This window comes from Cheilinus undulatus, linkage group 6 (assembly GCF_018320785.1).
Source record: "Cheilinus undulatus linkage group 6, ASM1832078v1, whole genome shotgun sequence".
Lineage (NCBI taxonomy): Eukaryota > Metazoa > Chordata > Actinopteri > Labriformes > Labridae > Cheilinus > Cheilinus undulatus.
Genome location: NC_054870.1, coordinates 9,877,037 through 9,900,611, shown reverse-complemented (window position 1 = coordinate 9,900,611; position 23,575 = coordinate 9,877,037). Strand labels below are relative to the sequence as shown.

General features: G+C 39.3%; 1 protein-coding gene across 2 annotated transcripts in view; it reads right to left on the bottom strand.

Annotated features, from left to right (window-relative positions):
- LOC121511093 (inositol polyphosphate-5-phosphatase A) overlaps positions 1 to 23,575 on the bottom strand; it is a 280,564-nt gene that overhangs the window by 111,627 nt on the left and 145,362 nt on the right. For both annotated transcript variants that reach the window (XM_041789627.1, XM_041789626.1), the window contains exons 5-6: positions 17,406 to 17,469; positions 13,612 to 13,715 (exon numbers count right to left, since the gene is read on the bottom strand). In XM_041789627.1, the coding sequence (XP_041645561.1) occupies positions 13,612 to 13,715; positions 17,406 to 17,469 (168 nt within the window). The remainder of the gene's footprint in view (positions 1 to 13,611; positions 13,716 to 17,405; positions 17,470 to 23,575) is intronic.

The following is a 23,575-nucleotide window of genomic DNA, read 5'->3' as shown; positions in this document are numbered from 1 at the left end:
TGAACTTTCTCCATTTGTAGACTGTCTTACCGTGGGCACATGAACATCAAGGCTTTTAGAGATACTTTTGTAACCCTTTCCAGCTTCATGCAAGTCAACAATTCTTGATCATAGGTCTTCTGAGAGCTCTTTTGTGCCAGGCATGGTTCACATCAGGAAATGCTTCTTGAGAAAAGCAATTCAAAACTAGTGTGTGTTTTTTATAGGGCAGGGCAGCTTTAACCAACACATCCAATCTCATCACATTGATTGGACTCCAGGTTGGCTGACTCCTGGCTCCAATTAGGTCTTGGAGAAGTCATTAGCCTAGGGGTTCACATACTTTTTCCACCCTGCACTGTGAATGTTTACATGGTTTGTTCAATAAAAACATAAAAACATATCATTTTTGTGCGGTATTAGTTTAAGCAGACCGTGTTTGTCTATTGTTGTGACTTAGATGAAGATCAGAACACATTTTATGACCAATTTATGCAGAAATCCAAGAAATCCCAAAGGGTTCACACACTTTTTCTTGCAACTGTACCTTTAGAGCTTCCTCTATTTTTCAAAGTTTGTCATTTTTTGGGGTCCAGGGTGCTGGAAAATCAACAAAATTCTGCACACATCCTAGTTATGCCAAAAAAAAAAAAAAAAAAAAAAAAAAAAAAAAAAAAATGAGCCTGTTTATACCGGCACTAAAGTCCTTAAAAAACCTTATGTAGGTGATCTGCACATGTGAATGTAAATAATCTCAATTTCCACCCTGGCTTTTTTTTGTCTGCAAAGTTTCAAGTAAAATGTCGAGAATAGGCTGGGGTGAGCAGATATGAGACTACAGCAAAAAAAATAAATAAAAAATAAAACATAAAAAAATTCAGTAAAAAATTCACCTAGAGCAAGCAAGCGGGGTTGGCAATGTTTACAACTATGAAACTAATGTGAAATAGATTCAGTCTTAAAGCACATCATTACATTGGTTCATGCTCTATTTCTGCTTGCCAGTATGTTCTTTTTGAGCCTGGTTTAGTAGGGTTAAGTAGTGAAAACCTCCACTATAATAGACTGTTTATCAGGGAAACTCTGAAAGTGTCAGGGGATAATTGTTGTAAAATTGTTCTTTAATTTTTAAAAATGCATGTGTTCAATAAATTCTACAGGTATTGTAAATGGGTGTTGAAAACTGGCTACACTGCAGCTCCTACAAAATTGAAGTATCCCTCTCAGATTTTAAAGGCACATAACTGTTCCATAAAATCATCTATCTATATTACAGAAAAAGGTGAAGCTAAATTCTGAACCCAAGTCAGCCACTTAGATTAACTCCTGATTATGTTAAGTATCACCGCGGTTCATGTGGGCTCAAATAAACACAATGATTTTAGGCATTTGGTCTGCTAAATCAAATGCTTGGTAAGTTCAAAGAAGACCTTAAGGATAAAACTGGAGAATGACCAAAGAAATTTTCCTCCTTTTTCTCCTGTCAAAACAGCACATTCAGTGAAATTTTCAAATTATTAGTGAAAAAAAAAACTTAACATGTCAATTACACATGACAATGTTTTTGCAAGAACTATAGGAGTTTGTTGATACAAAAATAAGGAAGGAAGTGTTGGGGTGAGGAATGAAGAGGGACTGAATGAAGGGGGGATGAACTTGCTTCACGCCCGCTCAAGCTCTGACTGCAGCCAGAGACGTTTAATCTCGATTTAATTTAAAGAGCCATTAACTACAATCACAGCATTAAAATCCATCATTTCCCTGACACCCGGTCCCAGATTGCCCCATTTCCTGCACCTATGACTGATTGACCCCCTGCTTCACCGCTTCCTTATAAACATGCTCACACACAGGCGTACACACACACTTTACAGTCATGAGGGATCACGGTTGTGTCTAATGTTTTTGTGTAATTTAAACAGGGAGAATCGACCAACACTGCTCCTTCCCGCGTCAGCTTTGGGTTAAAATTATGACTGAAGATTTACAGTTTTTTTAAAGCGTTGACACTTTTCATACTATTGATCAATAAAATAATGCCGGTTGTATTATTTTGAATCCCATGGTATTAAAAAGTTTTGAAGCACTGAATTTTTTGTCAACCTTTCAGAGAAATAAGCATCAGCACATCTGAAAACAAGACCCATTTTGCTACCTATTCCACCTGATTTATGTACTTCTATTTGGTAATAGGATGGTTATCACGCACGATAAATCAAAGTGAAGAAGAAAAGACTTGGTCTCTATTGGTTGACATGATGATGACATCGTGATTTGGTTGTTGTTGCAGTAAAGAGGATGACACAGATGCTGACCGGCTCCATTTAATCAGCTGCTGAAACATCCTCACCCCCCCCATCCTCCATCTCCTTACAAACACACACACACACACAATGGTTATCAAATTTTCCATTCTTCACTACTTTTTAATACTAAATGTTTTGAAAAAGACAAAATTTCTGATAATAGAATGGCTGAAAGTGGTGGAAAGTATTACATCCGTAGAAAAATTACCAATCTTCTGTCATTTGGTCATGTTCTTAATCAAAAAGCTGCCATTAGAGAAAGAAAGAAACACTGCCAATGAAAGACAGTGTGCTAGAGTTTGCCTCCCTTTATCTGTGATTAAAAGTTCATCCTACACTTGAAGATATTTTAAAGTTTAAGAGATGTTTAAAATGTGAGACAGCAAGCAAATACTGTCAATTAATGAAAGACTAAACAGATTCCTGGAATAAAAACAGGAAATCTCACTTTTAGTAATACTATAGGTCTACATTTCACTAACAAAATATAAAATAATAGAGCCAGTGTAAACATGGGCTGTAAACATTACAGACTGTGAGCTGGAGGTAAGTATTAAACCATGTGCAGAAATTTTTTTTTTTTTGTTTCTTTCTTCAGTCATCTCACTTCCCAACTGGCAATCATTCACTCATGTGGTTAACAACAGAGAAACAACAGAGCACCTAATCACAAAATATCTTAAAGGGGACATACAATGCAAAAATCACCTTTTAAGGCTTTCTAACAAAAAAAAGTGCCCCTAGACTGTCCACCATCCCCCCAAGAATCAGAAAAATCCATTCCCTCCCTTGTTCTCTTTTTCCATCTTTCAGAAAATGTGTGCAGAAACAAGCAGAGCCTGTTGATACCGGCACTAAAGTCCTTAAAAAACCTTATGTAGGTGATCTGCACATGTGAATGTAAATGTTCTCAATTTCCACCCTGACTTTTTTTTGTCTGCAAAGTTTCAAGTAAAATGTCCAGAATAGGCTGGGGTGAGCAGACATGAGACTACAGCAAAAAAAAAAAAAAAAATTAAAAATTCAGTAAAAAATTCACCTAGAGCAAGCAAGCGGGGTTGGCAGTGTTCTCTTTTTCCATCTTTCAGAAAATGTGTGCAGAAACAAGCTGCTCTCAGATTTTCCCCTCATGATGTCATGTGGGGAGTTAGCACCGCCCCTGGGTTCGGTTGGCCCTGCCCTGCCCTTCTCTCCTGATCTTCCTCTCTGAGTGGAGGAGAGTCACATCCATTTCCTGAGAGGGGCGGAGTCAAACAGCTCAGTAAGATTTAAAGCTCAAACAGAGGATTTTTTAAACATTTAAAATTCCAATACTGGAGTGTTTGTTCTTCTCAGGCATGTTTAGGGGACCTCTGAGACCAACTTGTCTTAAAAGGGTAAAATATGTTTCCTTTAACAAACAGTTAGGGTTTGGTATGGTTTGGGTTTTTCTGATACCGGTCGCTAAATTGATACTTTTTATGCAATGCCAGTGCTTAAACGGTGCCTAAATCGATACTTTTTAGTGAAAAAACTGTGTTGAAAGCCAGTGGGAGAATGAACGCTGTCTGGGTATCGTAAATGATGCATGGATCTTTATAAGATGCCAGTCAAACATGGGAAAAGAAAAAAAAAACAGTCTAACTTAACACATAAATCACACAAAATGCAAAATGCATTTCATGCCTTTCATTTGGGGTGTCAGAGTATTGAAATGAAGTACCAATATCTTAGTTGTAATCAGTACAGTGGGTATCTGATGTGTTGGTACCGGTACTATGTCAGTACTGGTTTTCGATACTCATCCCTGCATACAGTGCCTCAAACCACAGGTTAAAAAGATGAGATAGTTTTAAATAACCCTAAAAAAATCAGGACTTTGACAAGTACTGTTTGACCAGGGGCTCGGCTTCAAAAATTAGCTTTATGTCTTGTGGTGCACACAGCGCTTCGCAGAAAATAAGATGTATTTTCCGGAAATAAACATGTAATGTGTAATCAGAGTGTGCATCAGTGTAAAGTCTCAGGTGGGAGGAGGACAGAAGTGGGAGGAAGGGGGTGTGGGTGGGAGTCAAAGGGCGACGGTAAAAGGTCCGAGTCTTGGGGTGACATTGGCTGACCTTCCACAGGTCAGCGATGGCGTCTCCGCCCATGACAGTGATGAACGGCGGCTACACGGAGGGTCACATCCAGGGGGTGTCAGGAAATATACACATACACAGACTGACGGCCAACACACGCACACAAAAAACCCACACAAGGATGAGAAAAAGAAAGACAAGACAGGAAAAAAAGACAAGATGGAGGAAAAAAACTGACCATATGATTCACTGGAAACTGTAAACCACTAAATAAAAAAACTCCCCAGTTGTGACCAATGGAAAATTACGCTGCTATAAAATGTCATATAAGACACACAGACACAATCCAAGTCCAAGTCCAACGGCCTCCAGTCGCTGTTTCACGGTCCATCCCGTTTGATTCTTTGACCTTTCTTATATTTCAGCTCAAAGTCTGACCCCATAAATAATGCCATGGCGGGGTGATGTTTGCAGGGTGTGTATGTGTGCTGGGGGGTAGATAGCAGAGTGTCGGGCAGGCAGTGAGGGAGTGGGTCGAAAAGGGGGGTCTTATACAAAAGCCCTTTGACAGAAATGCACTGTGAGTAATAAGTAATACACACAAACGCTGATTGATTTGAGCCCTGCTGGACACTCACATTTATCTTTATTCCATCATCCAGGGGGGTATTAAATGGTGTGTGTGTGTGTGTGTGGGTGTGTGGGTGTGTGTGTGTGTGTGTGTGTGGTGGGGGCGCGGCTCATGTGTGGGTTTATATGACTGGACAGCATGTGTGTGCGTTGGGGTGTGACTGTGAGTGTGCTATGGCTGAAAGGTTTAAAATAATCTAATTCTGTTTTTAAACATTTTTTTCAGTATTGTGATTGTTTCAATATGTGAACATTTTTAAAGCTCCTCATCATATGCATATTTCAACAAACACAAGTAATTAATCATTCTGTATCATATCCAGCACAATACAAGACAGATTAAATTAGGGCTGAACTATTTTGAAGAACTATCTAATGACTTTTATTTTGACTCATACTGCAAATTTGATACGAACTGTATCGGCGGGAATGATCATTTTTATGTCATTCTCGTTTTGATTAAGAAAAGCCTTTACAAATAAAGGAAAGTATGAATTTTTGACAAAAGTCACATCACAAAAAATAAAAGATTCAATAACTGAGGCATTTTAAACCCCTGAAGATGATTTTAGTCCCACAGTGCAGGCCTGCTTATGGTATCTAAAAATAGTATGAAAGGTAACGCCTTCGGCTAACAGGCCCCTTGTCTTTGAGATCATCTACCAGTCCTGAAACCAGGGAGAGAAAGAGGAGAATGACATGTGGAAAAGAGCCACAGGCAAGAGGCTAACCTGAGCTGCCCTTCCCCAAAACCACAGCTGGATAGCTCAGTGGTTTACATTGTTGATTGTGGTATGGGAGATTGGGGGTTCAGGTCCCAGTCAGAGCACGAGTGTCCAGTGTGGGCCCTTGGGCAAGGTCCTTAACTCCAGGTACACCTGTCCCAAATGCAAATCTGCTACATGGCATTGTAACATTGTGACATTGTAATTGAAACAACTACAACTATGGCATACAGCTAATAAAACCCATAAAATTCATACCCATAAAAACTCATTCATAAAATTAAAATAAAACTTGAAATGGTTTCTTAGTGAGGTTCAGTAGACTACACAATCAATGGGTTGGACTGTTGACTTGATTGTTGTCCAGAAGACAGTCACTGACCACCTACACCAGGAGGGTAAGCCACAAAAGGCCATTGCTAAAGAAGCTGACTGGTCACAGAGTGCTGTATCCAAGCATATTCATAGAAAGTTGAATGGAAAGAAACGGAAGAAAAATATACTGTACACAAGCAGTAAGGATCACTGCAGCCTTGAGAGAATTGTCAAGCAAAACCAACTCAAGAATCTGGGTGAACTTCACAAAGAGTGGATTGAGGTCAGTACATCAAGAGCCACCACGCACAGACGCGTCAAGGAATTTAGCTACAGCTGTCACATTCCCCATGTCATGTCAATACTCAACTAGAGACACCATCAGAAGAATCCTATCTGGGCTAAGGGGAAAAAAAAGAACTCGACCGTTGCTCAGTGGTCCAAAGTTATCTTTTCAGATAGAAGTAAATTTCGTATTCCATTTGGAAGTCAAGGTCCCAGAGTCTGGAGAAGGATCAGAGAGGGACAGAATCCTAGATGATTGAAGTCCACTGAAGTTCTCACAGTCAGTGATGAGTTTGAGAGCCATGCCATCTGCTGCTGTTGATCCACTGTGTTTTCTGAAGTCTGATGTCAACGCAGCCCTTTACCAGAACATTTTAGGAAGAGGGTTATTTCATTCTCCAGCAGGACTTGACACCTGCACACACTGCCAAAAGTGCCAAAAGCTGGTTAAATGACCATGATGTTCCGGTGCTTGACTGGCCAGCAAACTCCCTGGATCTGAACCCCAAAGAGAGTCTTTGGGGTACTGTCAAGATGAAGGTGAGACGCAGAAGAGCTGAAGGCCAGTATAACAGGAGCCTTGGCTTCCATAACACCTCGGCAGTGCCACAGGCTGATCGCCTCCATGCCACATCGCAGTGATGCAGTAATTCACTGAAAAGGTGCCCCAAACAAGTTTTGAGTACATGCAAATCAACTTCCTTCATTTCTGTATTAAAAATCGTTTTTATTGGTCTAATGTAATATTCTTATTTTTTGAGATGCTGAATGTTGAGTTTTCATTAACTATAAGCCATAATCCGCAAAATTAAAAGAAATACTTTCATTTTATTCATTCTTTGTATAATGAATCTGTATATGAGCTTTGCTTTTTGAATAGAACCACTGAAATAAAAAAAAAAGTTTCCACGATATTCTAACGTATTGAAATGCACCTGTATGTGCTCCTACAGCTGTTCTTCTTGTTACTGACTAGCACAATACAAACAGCAGATTGAATTATTTTTACATTACGTCTGTAACAGCACCACACCAAAGCTCCATGGTCTTATTGTCTTTATACTGTATCTTTTTTACCCCAGTAATATCTATTCCCACCTCCTATGGTGTCTCAATGGTGCCATGACAGTCAGCTACACTGAAGACTAGACATGACAGGCACGAATCTTCTGCCTTGAACTGAGTGGCAACATAAACTTAAGTCAATAACCCATCTAGGCAGAGGTAGACCAGAACCTACGGTGATTCTGCAACCTGGAAATGATTATTTAGGTAATACAGTCTGAAGTCATCAGGAGAACACTGCCATGGCTGTTTCTGGGTCATGAAAATAATGTCACTCTTGTATCTTAATCCTGTTGTTGCAGTTTCAAGAATGTTTAATCCTATGTCATTTAGACCCTAAAATATGAAAAATAAAGACTCGAAATACTAGAATGATATCACTTCAGAGAGCAAAAAAGCAACTAAAAATGGGTTTTTGCATAAGGGTGCGGATTTAAAATGGGATATTTTTTCTAAATTCATCTACATGCAAAAATGAGCTTTAATTCCAACATCATGCTCTCGTTTATGAGCTCCTGCAGCCTCATGGATCACAGCTGTCACAGAGAACAGCATCCATGTCACAGGTGTCTTCTCCGGTGATAAACGCAGAGAGCATTTTACAAGCGATGCCAGTTTAAATGACTTCATCTCCTTAACATCTCATCCATGAATCAGGTACAGAGTTTAAATCAAAGGAGGAGAACATGAGGGGAAGTTAACTTTCATCGGGGGCAGAACTTGAAAGTAATCACAGCCCTGTATCAGAGCGCACACAGAGGGCAGCATGAAAAGTCAATGCTTTTATGGACGCACTCGCCGTGCCAAACAACAAATACAAACTCTTATGGATGTTGATCTACAGCCTGTCCACTACTGCCTCTCTCTTTTTTCTTCGGTGTAAAACAATCAATAGCAAGGGCACATTAAGGTCCGGGTCGTATACTTTATTTATATAAGGCAATGACAAATCCTTATGATGCAATGGTTTTTGGAGGCATGTATTACCGCGCCAAACAAATAAATATATTAATGTCCGCTGGGGAAGTGGAGAGATTGACGGAATAACGGGAAACGACAAGCCGCCAAATCCATCACGCCGACCTTTCAGAAGAAATGCACACACTATTTTGTCCACTTCTTTCTTATTCAGCATTTCAATTAATGTCCCGGCCGCTCTCTCCTTCACTTAAGCTATAACTCATGCCAGATTACGGAAAGAACTGATGTTTTGCATATGGACTGGCTGTCACTTAAATCAGAATCAAGCAGGAAGTGATTTTATCCAATATTTTATTTTATGACACAGAGTCGGGACACTTTTTAAAAGCTAAGAGAAAAAGCCATCAGGAGAAAGATGGAAATGAAAATGGATTTAATCTAAGATATAATATTCAGGGAAGATGGACATGTTTGATTTTATTTCTGTGTGTTCTCTTCATGCACTCATTTGATGTTAAATTACCACTCTGTGCTTTAAAGTTAAACATTTAATCACTAATTTAATTAATCCCTGGAAAGAATTTAAGTTTTGATACTTTTACAGGAATACTTTTACTTTTGCAATCAACCAGTATTTTATTCATGATAAAATCTATGGACGATTATTAGGATTAACAATATTTTTGGTCATCATTTCATTTTCATACAAACACAGAGCTTTAAAGTGCCTGGAAGACTTGAACAGGGGGTAGAAACTAATGAAATCACTGAAAGGCAGTTCAAAATAAAAGGAAAAAATCAAAGCAGTTTGCAAAGCATGCAGATAGCAGCAATTCAGAAAGAAAATTGGATTCATGGATTTAATGCAGCTTTATATAATCCTGTTTGGAGAGGAAAATTGCAGCAAGTGCACAATATCTGCCAATATTCAATATACTGATATGTACGAATTCATTTGAGGAAGAGCCAATGCCTTTATCTTTCACAGTCCTGATATAGACATTATGTAGTTAAGCCCTAAAACTACAACGCTTATAACGAGAAACTTTAGTCCTTAGAACAAATTAAAAGTTCAAGGAATAAAGAAAAACAACTTCATTTAATGTAGGTCTATCAATTCGGCAACATTTTTTTTCACATTTTTCATAACTGCTGACACTAATTATAAACTTAAGCTAACACCTGCCAATACTGATATCTTGCCAATAATACGGTGCATTCTCAAAACTTAACATTTTAAGCACATTAAGTTTTCAGCCATGACTTTTAAAGATAAAACCATTTTATTCTTACCTGGAGGATGGCAGATTAAAGATATAAAAGGCTACAGTACCCAACAGAGCTTTAAATGTGATATATTGTAATTTAACATAAAAACAATGTGTAGTCATTGTTGAGAAGGTAGCAATAGTGTAACTTTCTGACCCAGTTAGAAGCCACTTTTATTATGATAGCTGGGGGCAACAAAGAAAATGTATTATACCTGTACAGGAAGATTTGAAGATAAAAGGTTGACTAATCCCAGGATGGTTTCCTAAAATGTCTTGTGTTGTTCATAACTCAAAGATTTTTAGGTTACTGTCAAAAAGGAGGACGGTAACCAGACTGTTCAAATGTTTTCAAAAAGGAAACTATTGAATGGATAAAGTTTACATCAACACTGTAGTCATAACTGACAGCAATAGTTCTATCTGAAGGCATTTCTTTAGTTTCTGGTAGTTATGGTTAATATCTTGTTAAAACAAAACTCTTAAATACCGTTTATATATGATTCTAGAGCCAAAAAAACTCAAAAACTGATAAATAAACCAATAAACACAAACAACTTTTTAGTTATTGATTAATCTGAATAAGCACTTATTGAAAAAGAAAAAATTCCTTTATTGCCTTTATTACAGTCAACTGATTAACTTTTGTTAGTTTTTTCTTCCATTTTCATGGTCCAAAAAAACATATTCACTAAAAGATTAATCCAGAATTACAGAATCTTTAGACACTGGTGAGATTAGACGTTCATACTTCAAAGGTCTGAACCACTCAAATTCAGTTAAATGGGACTTTTTCTCTTTCAGACACATAAACCTAAACACACATCCCTCCTTCACCATGATGTCATCAGCCGCAAGCTCAGTGACACTTTATTAATGGTTGACAGTAAAGGTAAGACATGAGCTGAGAAATACACACATCTGTCTCCCATCATGCACCTGTGCTGTCTGCTGTCACTCTCTCTCTGTCCTCTGAGGATCACACACATCACTCCTCAGCTCTGATTAGTTATGAGCATGTAAACAAGATACCCGCCCTCTGCCTCTTTTTTATTCACTTTAAATCATCCTTCTTCCTCATTTTGAAAAACAATTACTCGTCTGCATGACCTGCAGCTGAGAGACTCGAGCGACTGGTTCGGGGACTCATGCGCGGCGGTGTGTCCGGTCCGGTATCTGCGTGTAATAGGATTCCTCAAAGCTGCAGATGGATGGCAAATCTAGGCGGTTTCATCTACTAAAAGAGGGCATAAATCAGCAGCGGAGGAAGCGGGGACGAGGCAGGGGTTATCACCAGTCTGCCTCCCTCATGAGAGCTTTGCATTAAAGCATTAGTGAAATTAATTCATCTTTCATAAGAGGTTTGAGCAGTATCTGTGATCTATGATAACAACCAATTTCTCACTACGCAGGACGAGGAGGAGGAGGAGGAGAAAAAATACTCGGCGACCCTGATAGACTACACAAATCTGCTCTTTTTAAATGGGCTAACATTATCTGGAGTGCTGCTCTCCGGAGCATCATCCCAGATTCATATTGCAGCCGGGAAGGAGGCATAAATCACTGTGCAAAACTTTTCTCATCTTACACACACACATACACACCTTTCTCGCTGGTTTGTTTGGTGTTTTTCTCTCCTCTTCCTGTTAAATGCAGAACAATGCTTCTGCTGTAATCATTTTAAACAGCTTCAATCAGTGTAATTGGTTTTAGATCATCTGTAGAATGAGAAAAAGGGGAACCATGAGTGGTGTGGGTGTGTTTGTGAGAGTGGGTGGGGGGGGTTCTGCAGTGTGTGTGAAAGAGACGGAAATTGGGGGGAAGTGTGTGAAGGGGCCGTATCCGTCTGTTTTGCATATATTTGCAGCGGCGGCCGGCGGAGCATGGTTGACAGATGAGTGGGGAGTGCGGGGATGACACACGGGCGGCCGTGCTCTTTATTACTATATCAGCACAGACATGCTCGGCGCTCAGCCCCCCCCCATGGGTGACACACCACACACAGACACGCACACACAGTGAGAACCAGGAAACTGAAACATAGCGGAGTGAGCAGAGAAATGCACCATGGGATACGATGAGGACTTTGTCTGATTCATGATTGAAATTCTTCAGCCTGATTTGTCATTAAGCGCAATCAAGCAGCAGAAAAATAAATTTTACAGTAGAACTTGACATGCAGCATAAACAAATAAGAAGTTAAATAATTTTAGACAAATTCAGGAAGTGAATGTCTTTAGTGTAAATTATCAATAACATCCTGAAAATAAGGACTTGAATTTTAAACCAGGAAATCTGAAATTAAATATAACACTCTTCAAGACTTTCATAAGACTCTAAATATACTTGAAGATCCCATCTTCAATTTCAAACCAGGTGCACTGATGACATAGTTATGTACGCGTTTTGTGCAGATTGTAAGATAAAAAACATGACAACAAAGTCAAGAAAATGCAGAAATTATTTGCTGTTGTAGTAAGCAAATAAAGCTATCATTGAGTTAATGGCAGTGCCAACATTTACAGTGGGTAAAAGCTTCACTACCAAGGTGCTGTTAATTTGCTAAATCCTGTAAAATGTTTATAAGCATCCACCTGACCAGACCTGACCTAAGTACTGACCCCAGCCTCAGCACCAACTCCTTCTCGTCCAGTCTCATCCCAGAAAACTTGCATTTACCTATCACTTTACCTGCACACATCACATAGTTGACCTGCTAGCCAGGGTGGCAGTGGCTTTCAGGAAGCACTGATAGCTGAACAGGGCAGAACATAAGCAAGCATGCAGGCTGACTTCATATCAGGTGGAGGTCCATTAGAATCTCACCTGTGCTCAAAACTAAATGCAAAAACAAAAGTGGAAACACCCGCCCAACACCTCTATTGAAAAATATTAACACTGGAAACAGCTACAAAATTTGAAACCTTATGGTCTAGCATGTAATATTTTTAATACTTTGCAGAGGCCTGAATTTTTGCTAAATTGATTTATCAACTTTTAATACTTTTTAAGACCTTGCAGACACCTAGTAACTTCATGGGCCGACTTGTTGTTCAATGCTGGAGAACAAAAATAAGTTTGATGGTCAAAACACACAAAAAAAATGTTTCTGAAACGTACAAAGTTAGTCTCTCTTTTGTATGCAATGGTATCAACGCCCTGGGATAATATGTAGACTTTCTTCATGTCATGATTTGACTTTTTTTTTTTAATTGTCAACAACTTAGATTGGTTCTTTTGCAACAGAAGAGAAAACTAGACTTACATGAACAAACAAGAGGAGTGCCAATGATAGCCTAGAGTCTATGTCTCTACACCCCATGTACAGAGGCTGTTGTCAACAAAGTGGCCCAGTTTCAAACCTGGTCTATGGCTCCTTTTCCGTGTGCAATTGCCTACTCTCTATTTCCCCAACTTCCAACTATCTGCTGTCCTAGCTATAAAATGAATGCAGTGAAAGCCCCAAAAACTAAACACGGAAAAAAGACACTTATAAAATACAATGGTTTTGGACCACTCAATAACAGTTTTTTTTTTTTTTTTTAACTTAGGCATTGTGGATACCTACAATTAACAAAAAAACTGGATTTTCCTAGTGTGCAATTGTTAAAAAGCAGTATTGTCACTCTGTAATGAATACATACACATTAAATTTCAATTTGTTGCTTTACTGATGTGCTTTTAATATATTTCTAATTTGTAAATTTTCTGTCTTACGTTGATATTTAAAAATCTAACTCAGGGAGTGCCATCACATGTTATTTATTGTTTTTTTTTAATATAAATACAATGAGTTTTAGATTCATTATTATTTATAATTTTTTAATGTTTCTTTAATAATGCTTTTGCTTTCATTTGCATTTGTCCCTGCACTCTTGCTTTATGGAAATTTTATCTTGGTTTGTTAAATTTTAAACTTGTTGTAGATCCAACAGTTAGCAACTGTACCAAGTTTCCAGCTCTAACTGTGGATCGGTCAGTCCTCTTGTCAGAAACACAGATGTCTTTAAAAAATCATTGGTATTCAGTCAGGTGAGCTGATTATACCTCCACCCACCTCAGGAAAGTAGTCCTGTGGAAACTTCTCCTTCTCCAGTGTGGGGGTGCTTTCTAGTGTCTCTGAGTAGGTCTCCTTCCCCACCACCTTCTTGAATTTCTTAGCTGAAGTGCAGATTGAAGGAAAACAGCCAGAGAGAGAGAGAAGGAAAAGAAGGGGGAAAGGTGAAATAGGTTATTCATTCTTTTACAAACACTGAAGGTTTGTTTCTGTTCAAAGTGTGTTTGTGTGAGTGTAAACGTCCTGTAGAAATTGGATCACTGCTCTTCAGACAACTGCACCACCTACTGGTCAGAATGTAGAACAGCAGCTAGAGAAGAGGATAAAAAAATACATCCGACACTGTTCTATAAAAAAGATGGATTCAGTTTCGTTCACCCTGACCCTGAATTTATCTTAGAGTAAATGTCTTTGAAGCATTTGATGCTGATGAGGAGATCAGCACATCTCCATTTTTAAACTTGATTCAGGGAATGTAAAGTGCTTGTTAATCAGTGCTCTGAGTCATGACAGAGATTTGTGATTATATTCTTTATATATACCCAGCATGGGAAAGAAAAACAGAGGTCACTGTGACCACTGGTATGCAGGATGTAAATGCTGCAACAGTCAAAAAGTTTTAAAAATATGTGCAAACTTATGCATGGAAGTCCTGATGACGATGCTTTAGTACAGATTACATCCTATTTGAAGTGGAGCAGATGTAAAATCTCTATTTGGACCTCCAAATATATTCCATCATCTCATATCAAATGCTATCTCTGTTGATTGTTTTCTGTAAAATTATGTTAATAAAAAGGCTTATATTATCAATTACTGAACAGAAAATGTTTTTTTCTGTGCAGGAAGCTTTGAATCACCAGAAAGAGAGAAACATTATATATTCTTTTATTGCAAGCATCTATCAAAATTTTCACCAACATTTTGCTATGACAAAATAAGAGAAGCACAGGCTGTAAACCATCAAATTACTGATGGTTGAATTGATGATGATCATGTTTTGTCTCTCGGGAGCTCTCTGCTAAACTCAGGACATCAGGAGCTGAGTAAACCAGCTGATTGTATGCCTTGGTATAAATGTATGTCTTACTTGAAGCTTGAAGTTACAAACAACCTTGAGCACAAGTCACACACAACTTTTCAAAAATGTCCTTTTTTATGCTAGAAGTAGACAAATTTACAGCCTGTTTAAAAAACAACTTTGGTCAGAATAGTTCATGCCTTTATTGGCTCATGCTGTACAGGGGGCAAAATGTTTTGTACCTTATCCATTTTTGTTTTGAGAATAGCTTTAGAGGGATTTGTGCAAAATTAAGGGTATATCTGATGACTACAAGCAGGCAGGTTGCAGCTATTTGTCAGAAGGATTCAAGTCTACTTCAGCTCTGCCTTTGTCTGTTTTCTTTTCATCTAAACGTTAATTTGAGAGAGCATTTTCAATATGGTGGCAGCTATGGATTGGCTTCAAAAGACAGCTGTAACAACCAAATGGGTGAAATCATTCAAGACATCTGATTAACCTTGCAAAGCAGATAGATTGGCCATATTCTATATCTGTCATCAGATTGATCTATCTTTTAAAACTCCTTTTTGAAAAGATTGTGCCTGGTCTAAAGGCAGACCTGACCAATCAGCATCACTTGAGGAGAATGAGGTGGTGGCTACAGGCAGAGTTTAGTTGTACTGTAAGCTGGTATGTACAATAGCTGCCACTGGTGTAGCTACTAGCTTATACGTAGCCATAGTAAAGCTGCAGTTTGTCAGAACTGGGCCACATTTCTTTATTAAAAAAAGAGCAAAGAGCCACACTGAAAGCCTCTGCTATCTGCTCCTTAGTGCAAGGAGGGACAGGAGGAGCACTGCCAGAGCCCTACAAAATGGCATCCAGCAGGCCACTAATGTACATGTTTCTGCTCGAACTGTAAGAAACAGACTCCATGAGGTTGGTATGAGGGCCCAACGTCTACAAGTGGGGCCTGTGCTCACAGCCCAGTACCGTGCAGGCCAACTGGCATTTGCCAGAGAACACCAGAATTGGCAGATTCGCCATTGGTGCCTTGTACCCTTCACAGATGAGAGCAGGTTCACACTGAGCACATGTGACAGATGTGAGAGTCTGGGGATGCGTGGAGAGCGTTCTACTGCCTGCAACATCCTCCAGCATGACCATTTTGGCAGTGGGTCAGTGATGGTATGGGGAGGCATATCCTTGGAGAGCCGCAAAGACCTCCATGTGCTAGCCAGAGTTACCCTGACTGCCATTAGGTACTGGGATGAAGTCCTTATACCCATTGTCAGACCATGTGCTGGTGCACTGAGCCCTGGGTTCCTTCTGATGCACGACGATGCCCAGCCTCATGTGGCTGGAGTGTCAGCAGTTCCTGCATGACAAAGACATTGATACTATGGACTGGCCTGCCTGTTCCCCAGACCTGAATCCAATCGAGCACCTCTGGGACATCATGTCTTGTTCCATCCACTGCCGACACGTCCCATCACAGACTGTCCAGAAGCTGACTGATGCCTTGATGCAGGTCTGGGAGGAGATCTCTCAGGAGAATAGCATCGTCTAATCAGGAGCATGCCCAGACATTGTAGGGATTGCATACAGGCACGTGGGGGCAACCACATTATTTAGCCTCATTTGAGTTGTTTTGAGGAATTTCACAGAAGTTGGATCAGCCTGTGATCTGATTTTTCCACTTTTATTTTGAGCATGATTCTGAAACCAGTCCTCCATGGGTTAATGATCTTGGTTTCCATTGATCGTTCTAACATTTTTTTTACTCATCACATACCAGTATGTAATGAATAAAGATTTTCAACTGGAATATTTCATTCATCGAGATCTAGAGTGTGTTATTTAAGTGTTCCCTTTATTTTTAGAGCAGTGTATATTCATGCAATGGATATAAGAAGTAATCTTTCTGGCATGTCAGGTGAACGTCTAATGGCTGAAATCCTTCATCAAGCTGAAAGTTAGAAACAACAGAGATCTATGACATAATTATGTTGTTACTTAAACAGTGGCAAAGCACAAGGCTACAGAGGTTGTAATCTCCTGTGAACATGTTGAACCATAGACTGACTTCTTCTTGTGATTGGCTGTGATTCTCTATCTATATGGCATACATAATCTCAGAGCTGATCAGCTTTATTCACCTTAATTCATTGGTGATATTGTCTTGTTGGAGTGCTATTTTTCACTCCATGCACTTTTCTCATAGTGACAATACTCAGTGTTTGCCATAAAAATGACCTACAACATAAAGCATGAGCTTCAGTGAATGTTCAGTAATCCTTATATTTCTGACTTTAAATCAAATCTTCAAGCACATGCGTGTACACGCTGACCTCCTGACTCCTCCCATGCCTGCGCCCTGTCCTTCACTGGGGTAACTGGTACTAATGCTGACTCTGGTCTAATAGGAATCAAGGCATCTCCACATCTATATCCCTCCTTTAATTAGCGCGGCCGCTGGACCCCAGGGCCCTCTGACACCACAGGCTGATGAGACCGCCGTAACTGTCCAATAACCCGCCACACACCATTACTGCAGGCCCGAAATCTTATGAATTAAATCCTAATATTAATAAGCATTACCATTCTGTGGGCCTGCCTTTACATTATCCTCAGAGCCAATCTCAGAGCGCTGGGTTTGATGGGAGCCAGAATAGCCTGCAGATGGTTGTGTGTGATATGCAGGGGTGGGATGAGGGGGCACGATGAGGAGATTTTATTCTGACTCTGTGGTCATCATGTGTGTCTATGTGTGTTTGAGGGGGCAACTCACCTTTGAAATCAAACTGGTGGATGCTTTTCAAGGACTCGTGGATAAAGTAGAAACTTCCGAGAGCCTGAAAGAGAGGGACAATCCCTGTTACATAGGATACTTGTTGCATAGCTCCTTGGGAGGTTTTCATTCTTTTGTGCTGAACAAAGTCAGTAAAAGCATGTTGGTAACTGAATAAGGATGGTTTTTATGCTCCTTTAATCAGATGGCTGATCACTGCAACAGCTGCTTTATCAAAATACAATATATCGATGTCGGTGTCCCCTAATTGTCTGCAGGAAACCTGTTTAGCAAAAGTATGTTTTACGTTTATTTAATGTAGAGGACAGAAACAGGGAAATTGGGGAAAGAGAGTACACTCACTCATAATTTTCACCTTAGTTCTCCAGTTTGCGTAAAGCAGTACTAAACCTTTCCACCATGTTGATCGTGCTGAGCATTGACCCATATCAGCAGAAAGCTTGACTAATAAACTGTGCTCTTTAACATACTCCTCAGCACTCTACACACCATCAGCTACACAACAACAGGTGCACGGTGCTGTCAGTACAGTATGCTATGGGCTCAGACTCTTCTAATGTGGCGAGTCAACAATCAGAGCTTTCAAAGGACACATTCAGATGGACTTTTGAACGAGCAAAGATCGACTTCAATAGGCTTAAAATCTTAATTTTCCCTGTGAACAATCAGGAAACTTTCCCAGTCGGGGGACGAGCCAATCAAAGTGTGTGGGAAGAAGAAGGAGTGAGAGCGGTGCAGAGAGGGGATTTGATGCGGTTCACAGTCCGCTACACTGCTTTCTGTCGCCCTCTTTACATTTAGAGCAAACGGAGGCAAAGCTCGGCCTCAATCCGCTCTGTCTTTGAGATCGCTGCAGACTCTTAGCCCGGGATAATTCTGTCTCTGTCTGCCTTCAAAGGAGAGGAAGAGGAGGGAGAGCAACTTTTAATAAAACATAAGTGAAGAGAGGGATGTGACAAAGTACAAATACTCTATTACTGTATCTAAGTGGAGGTGTTCAACTTTGATTTTATACCCTAAATGCCAATGAGAAACTCTGTGCTTTCTACTTAAATACTTTCATACACCTTATAATCTAAAACCACAACATCACTGTTATTTGACTGATTATATCAAAAAGTACCGACATGTTCCTCAGTTATTTCTTTGACCAAAAGCCATCTGGAGAAAATATACCCGATTAAGACAGTTTGTCTGCATTTTTACCACAGTTAGAAACAAAAAATTCTCCCAATTTTTTTCCCAGAATCATATCAAAGTTCAAAATTCTAGTTTAGTGACAACCCGAATCCTTTCTACCCTGTAGATTTTAAAAGCAGGCTCCTTACTTAAGAGTTAAAGTATTACTGCTTTCATTCATTTTTGCATCCTTGGAATATAATTTTCCAGCAATACCACTCATCTAACCCAAATAAATAAGGCAGTCACTCATGTTCAGGCTGACTTCTCATTGGATCAATCACGTGACAAGTCCCAGGACCAACATTTACTTGAAGAAAACTGAGAGAAAGACATGAAGACAAGCGCTGAAGGTAGAAGTAGGCAATATATCAACTATACTCTGTGAATCGCAGCTGTTGCCACATAAAGGGTATTAAAATGTCTATACCACGAACGTGGAGTATAAGGAGTTTTGTTTCTCCTGTTGTTTCTGAACACCTCTCTCTTACAGCAGAGTTCACTACCTCGCTCATCCAGAAAACTCTCCACTGCCCATGTACCTTTTTTTGTATCAGCAGAGGAGAGAGAAGCATGGCATAGCGTTGAAAGTAAACAGACCGCTAAGGTGAGTTAGCGGTGTTGAAGACAGACAACAAGAAACAGCGCTGGATCTGTCATCCGGCAGTGGTTCAGCTTTAAATTGAAAGACGTCGAAAAAAGTTCAACAATCTTTAGAATATGCAAGAAGATGATGCTGAGATTATGGCAGCATTAACTCAACTTTTTGCCATGACACGGCCCCAGAAAGGATTGTTGAAAAGACAGGATTTAAAAATCTCTGGAGACACCCGACCCAACAAACTCCCTGTCAGAGCCAACAGTTCATAACATCGACTACTAGGAAGTAAAAAGTTTGTGCTTCCAAATGAGCTTTTTCCAGGTTGATCACAAAGGAGAGCTCCTTAAGTCTAAAAGATGATTTCATGTGATGAAACTTTTCAGAAACTCATCGGTTTGTATCACTACAGATAACATACCAATGTAATCAAAGCTGTGAGCCTTAATGGGTGGACTAGACTGCAGTGTTATATTGCAATATTTTAGGCCATATTACAGCCCAAATTGAAGGAAGCTGGATGGAGAAGAGGGGTCTAGTGAGCAGAGACACTTCCCTATCCAACTTGTTTTACATCTACACAATCAGTTAAAGTAAACAAACTCACACACATACATCCTTTTTCACAGTGGAGATGCAGAAGAAAGGAATGGATCCATCAAAAAATTGCAGGCAAACTCCTGCACAATAGATAGAATTTGTCTGCATTTTTTGGTAACTGAAACAAAAAAAAAAAGAAAGATCCAATATTGGATAACAAGGATCTCTACTTTCTATCACTGAGGTATCAAAGCAGGTTTGACTAGAACCACATGGATGTTTGAGATGCTGATATTGTGAAAGCCGTAGTGAGGATACTATGGGGCTGCAATGCAGGAAAAAGGTGAATCAATACTACTTTTAACAATCTGTTTTTACACAAGTATCTGTACTTGATTTAAATCTTTCACAACTCTGCATGCACAAGTACTTGGGAAAAGAAAGAGTGAAATGAAAATGAGTAAGCCCATGAGGCTTGGTAAAGGTGGAGGTGAGTGATGGAGTGAGTTTTGGGAGGTGTGATCAAAAAAGAGACATCTGCAGAAATAAAGCCCGTGTGCATGCAGGATGATTTAGTCTGGAGGGTTTTCCTGCAGACACCTCTCTCTCCGGCGCTCTGGGGGACAGTTTTGGCCCGGCTCGGCCCGCTCTCTGCATTATTTATGAGCGCAGGCACATCTTGAGATTAAACATTTGCTGATTTGTCAAAAGCACAAACATGAGGTCCTGCCCATCTCCTTGACAAATAAGTTCAGCCAATGGAAAACACTGTCGCACATTTAATTGATGAGAACGGCGGCTGGTGACCCAGACCCCCGCCGCACCCCCCTTTTCCTCCTGCGGAGAGAAGGAGGGAAGTGGGTGGGTGTGTGTGGGGGGGTACAGTGCTGGGTGAAGCAGGACTCAAGGTCACACTTTCCCATAGCGAGAGGACAGCTTCCCGGAAGGCCCCCCTCACAGATCTGGGCTTGTTGCTCGTCTTTATGTTCTCTTTCACCTTAAAGTGCCGACGACAGACTGAGCGGCAGAGATGGATATGAGAGCAGAGCCAGGGAGGGAAAACTAAGCTATTTGTCAAAACGCTGCCACTGTGCTAACTGCTGCTGTTTGTGGAAATATTTCAGCAACTGCTCCAGTAAAAATGACTGTTTTGATATATGACATATGGCGGAATTATGGAGAAAAATGATATATTTCACTCTATTAGAAATTATATTTCTGAACTGCAAATGCTCTGCAAAGTCAAAGTGTGACTGCTGAATGAATCAGTCGACGAATCAATTTGTTTGACGGGGAAAAAAAGAGGGGAACGATTCCAATAAATGAGTCAAGGTTTAAGATGAAAAGCCAAAGATTTAGACTAATCAATTTTACAGTGAAATATTTACATGTTTAAAGTTAAAGCTGTTCAAAACAAGCACAAACAAAAAGCAATGTGGGTGGACTGCTATTTTTTCTTAAATTTATTTTAAGAAAATCCTGAGTACATAAATTGAAAATAGAAAAACAGATACATGACAGAAAAAGATGATCAACTGCAGCCCCAGGTGAACTCAACCTCAAAATCAACTGAATTATCAGTTTTTACTGATTTTCAATGCTAGTAAAGAGTTGTGAATTGATTGTTTTTAAGAAAAGAAAGAAACAACAGATTTTACCAAACCTGACTTTAATCAATGAAAATAATTAAACATGTAACATGAAATAACATGAAGAAAACATGCCACAATCTGCCATAAAGTAATTCCACGTAAGATGCTACAACACCATGCACAAGTTAATATCTGAAGTAGAAACATTTTATTCTTTTATTTTCAGTCTAAAAGAGGATGTTAATGGATTAAATTGTTTGTGTAAAATGCTTTAATGAAGAATCATTTAAATTTACTGTAGAATACTCTAGATCAGTGGTTTTCAACCTCTCTTGTGCAAGGTGCACCTAAGATCAAGCCAAAACTTGAAGGCTCAAATCCAAATCTATACAAAACTGCCTATTTAAAACATGTTAAAGTAAATCGAGCGTATAGCATCAAGCTCAGGCAGGCCACAGAGTCAAGCACTGCTTTAAAATTGAGATCAGCTGATCTCATGCAAGCCCTCATCATCTGACGGCCAGCTGATTTGCTTTTTAGCACGCTATTAGCTAATCGCACTCATGCTCCTCATACTCCTTACCCTCCTCCACCCCAGCTTCTCCTTCTCACAGAACAACCACACGTGAAAAACAGCAATAAGTGCAAATTTACAACTGCTTATAAAGAAAAACTACTTATGACTACAAATCATGTGTGTTTCTTGTCAACATGGTCTTGATTGAACTTCCATCCATCCATTTTCTATACCGCTTATCCCATTAGGGGTCACGTAGGGGAGCTGGAGCCTATCCCAGCTGTCATTGGGTGAGAGGCAGGGTACAGCCTGGACTGGTCACCAGTCAACTGCAGGGCTGACATACAGAGACAGACAACCAGGCGCGGTCACACTCACACATGCAAACTCCACACAGAAGCGAACCAGGGACCTTCTTGCTGTGAGGCAACAGCGCTAACCCCTGCGCCGCCATTCCAGCCTGCTGACTGAACATAAGTTATTGTATAGTTTCAGTAATTATGTATGGTTGTACAAATCGCTAAGGCACACCAAGACTTGGTTCTAGGCACACCAGTGAGCCTTGCCACACCGTTTGAGAACCACTGCTCTAGATATACTAAAACAGACTTCGATAACCAGTAAATTCTATTCTAGTTTATTTGAAAAGCAGCTTAAATTGGTAATAATCCTGTGTTTAGATCATTAAGTCAAGGATTCTTGTTGTATTTTAAGCTTTAGAATATGAATGACAGTGCAACAAATTATGATTAAACTGCATATTTTCCCTTTTTTTTAATAAGTAATTATAATATCATTACTACTTGAAATACTTGAATTTGTCAACTGTAGTTGAATACTTGAATTTCCTTCAAGATCAATAAAGAATACATCCATCTATATTAGGGCTGCAGTAATAGATTCTTTTTGTAGTCGAGTATTCTATCAATTCTTCTGGCAATTAATCGAGTACTCTAATAAGAAATATTGCATGTTTTTAATCAATCACTTTTGCTTTTTCAAGAGAAGTAGCACTAGACAAATGAGAAAAGAAGTTTGGTCCCTTAAATGAACTACTTCTTTATCAAAAATTCGTATTAACAGGTTCTCTAAAGAAAATATACTTTAAAAGTGCAATGAAGTTCTGATGACAGTATACATTTCTTAAAGTTACAAGGAAAAGAAGTTAAATAATGACATTAGATTATGCCATATTTTGGGGTTTAGGGACCCTCTCCTAGGAAATGTTTGGTGCCAACACTTTATTTCTTCTATTGTAGTTTATTTCTATCCTCCAAGTTGTCATTAAAGTAAAGCAACACTTAATCATTTTAAAATCCTCTATTTTATGCATGAATGTAATATTTCACATATTTCACATTATAGCAAGAATAAAGCTCCATCATTCACACAGCGGTCTGAAAGGTGAACCACTAGATTACAGGAATATGGTCTATTTTTCAAAAGGGTGTTCACTTTCAATTTTTGCACATTTTTTTGTCAGTTCATCCACCATAGAATAAAAATGTGACCTTTTAAGACCATCCACTGACATGGAGAACACACATATTAAGGGATAATTTGGGATAAAAAGGCAGATAATTTACCTCGAGGATTTTTTTTAATCGAATTACCCGGATAATTCGAAGAATCATTTCAGCCCTAATCTATATATTAGGAGTTTTTACAAATTGTGAAAATGTAGCCTTTCAGCTGAGAGAGTAAACTTTATGTGGCCCTCTAG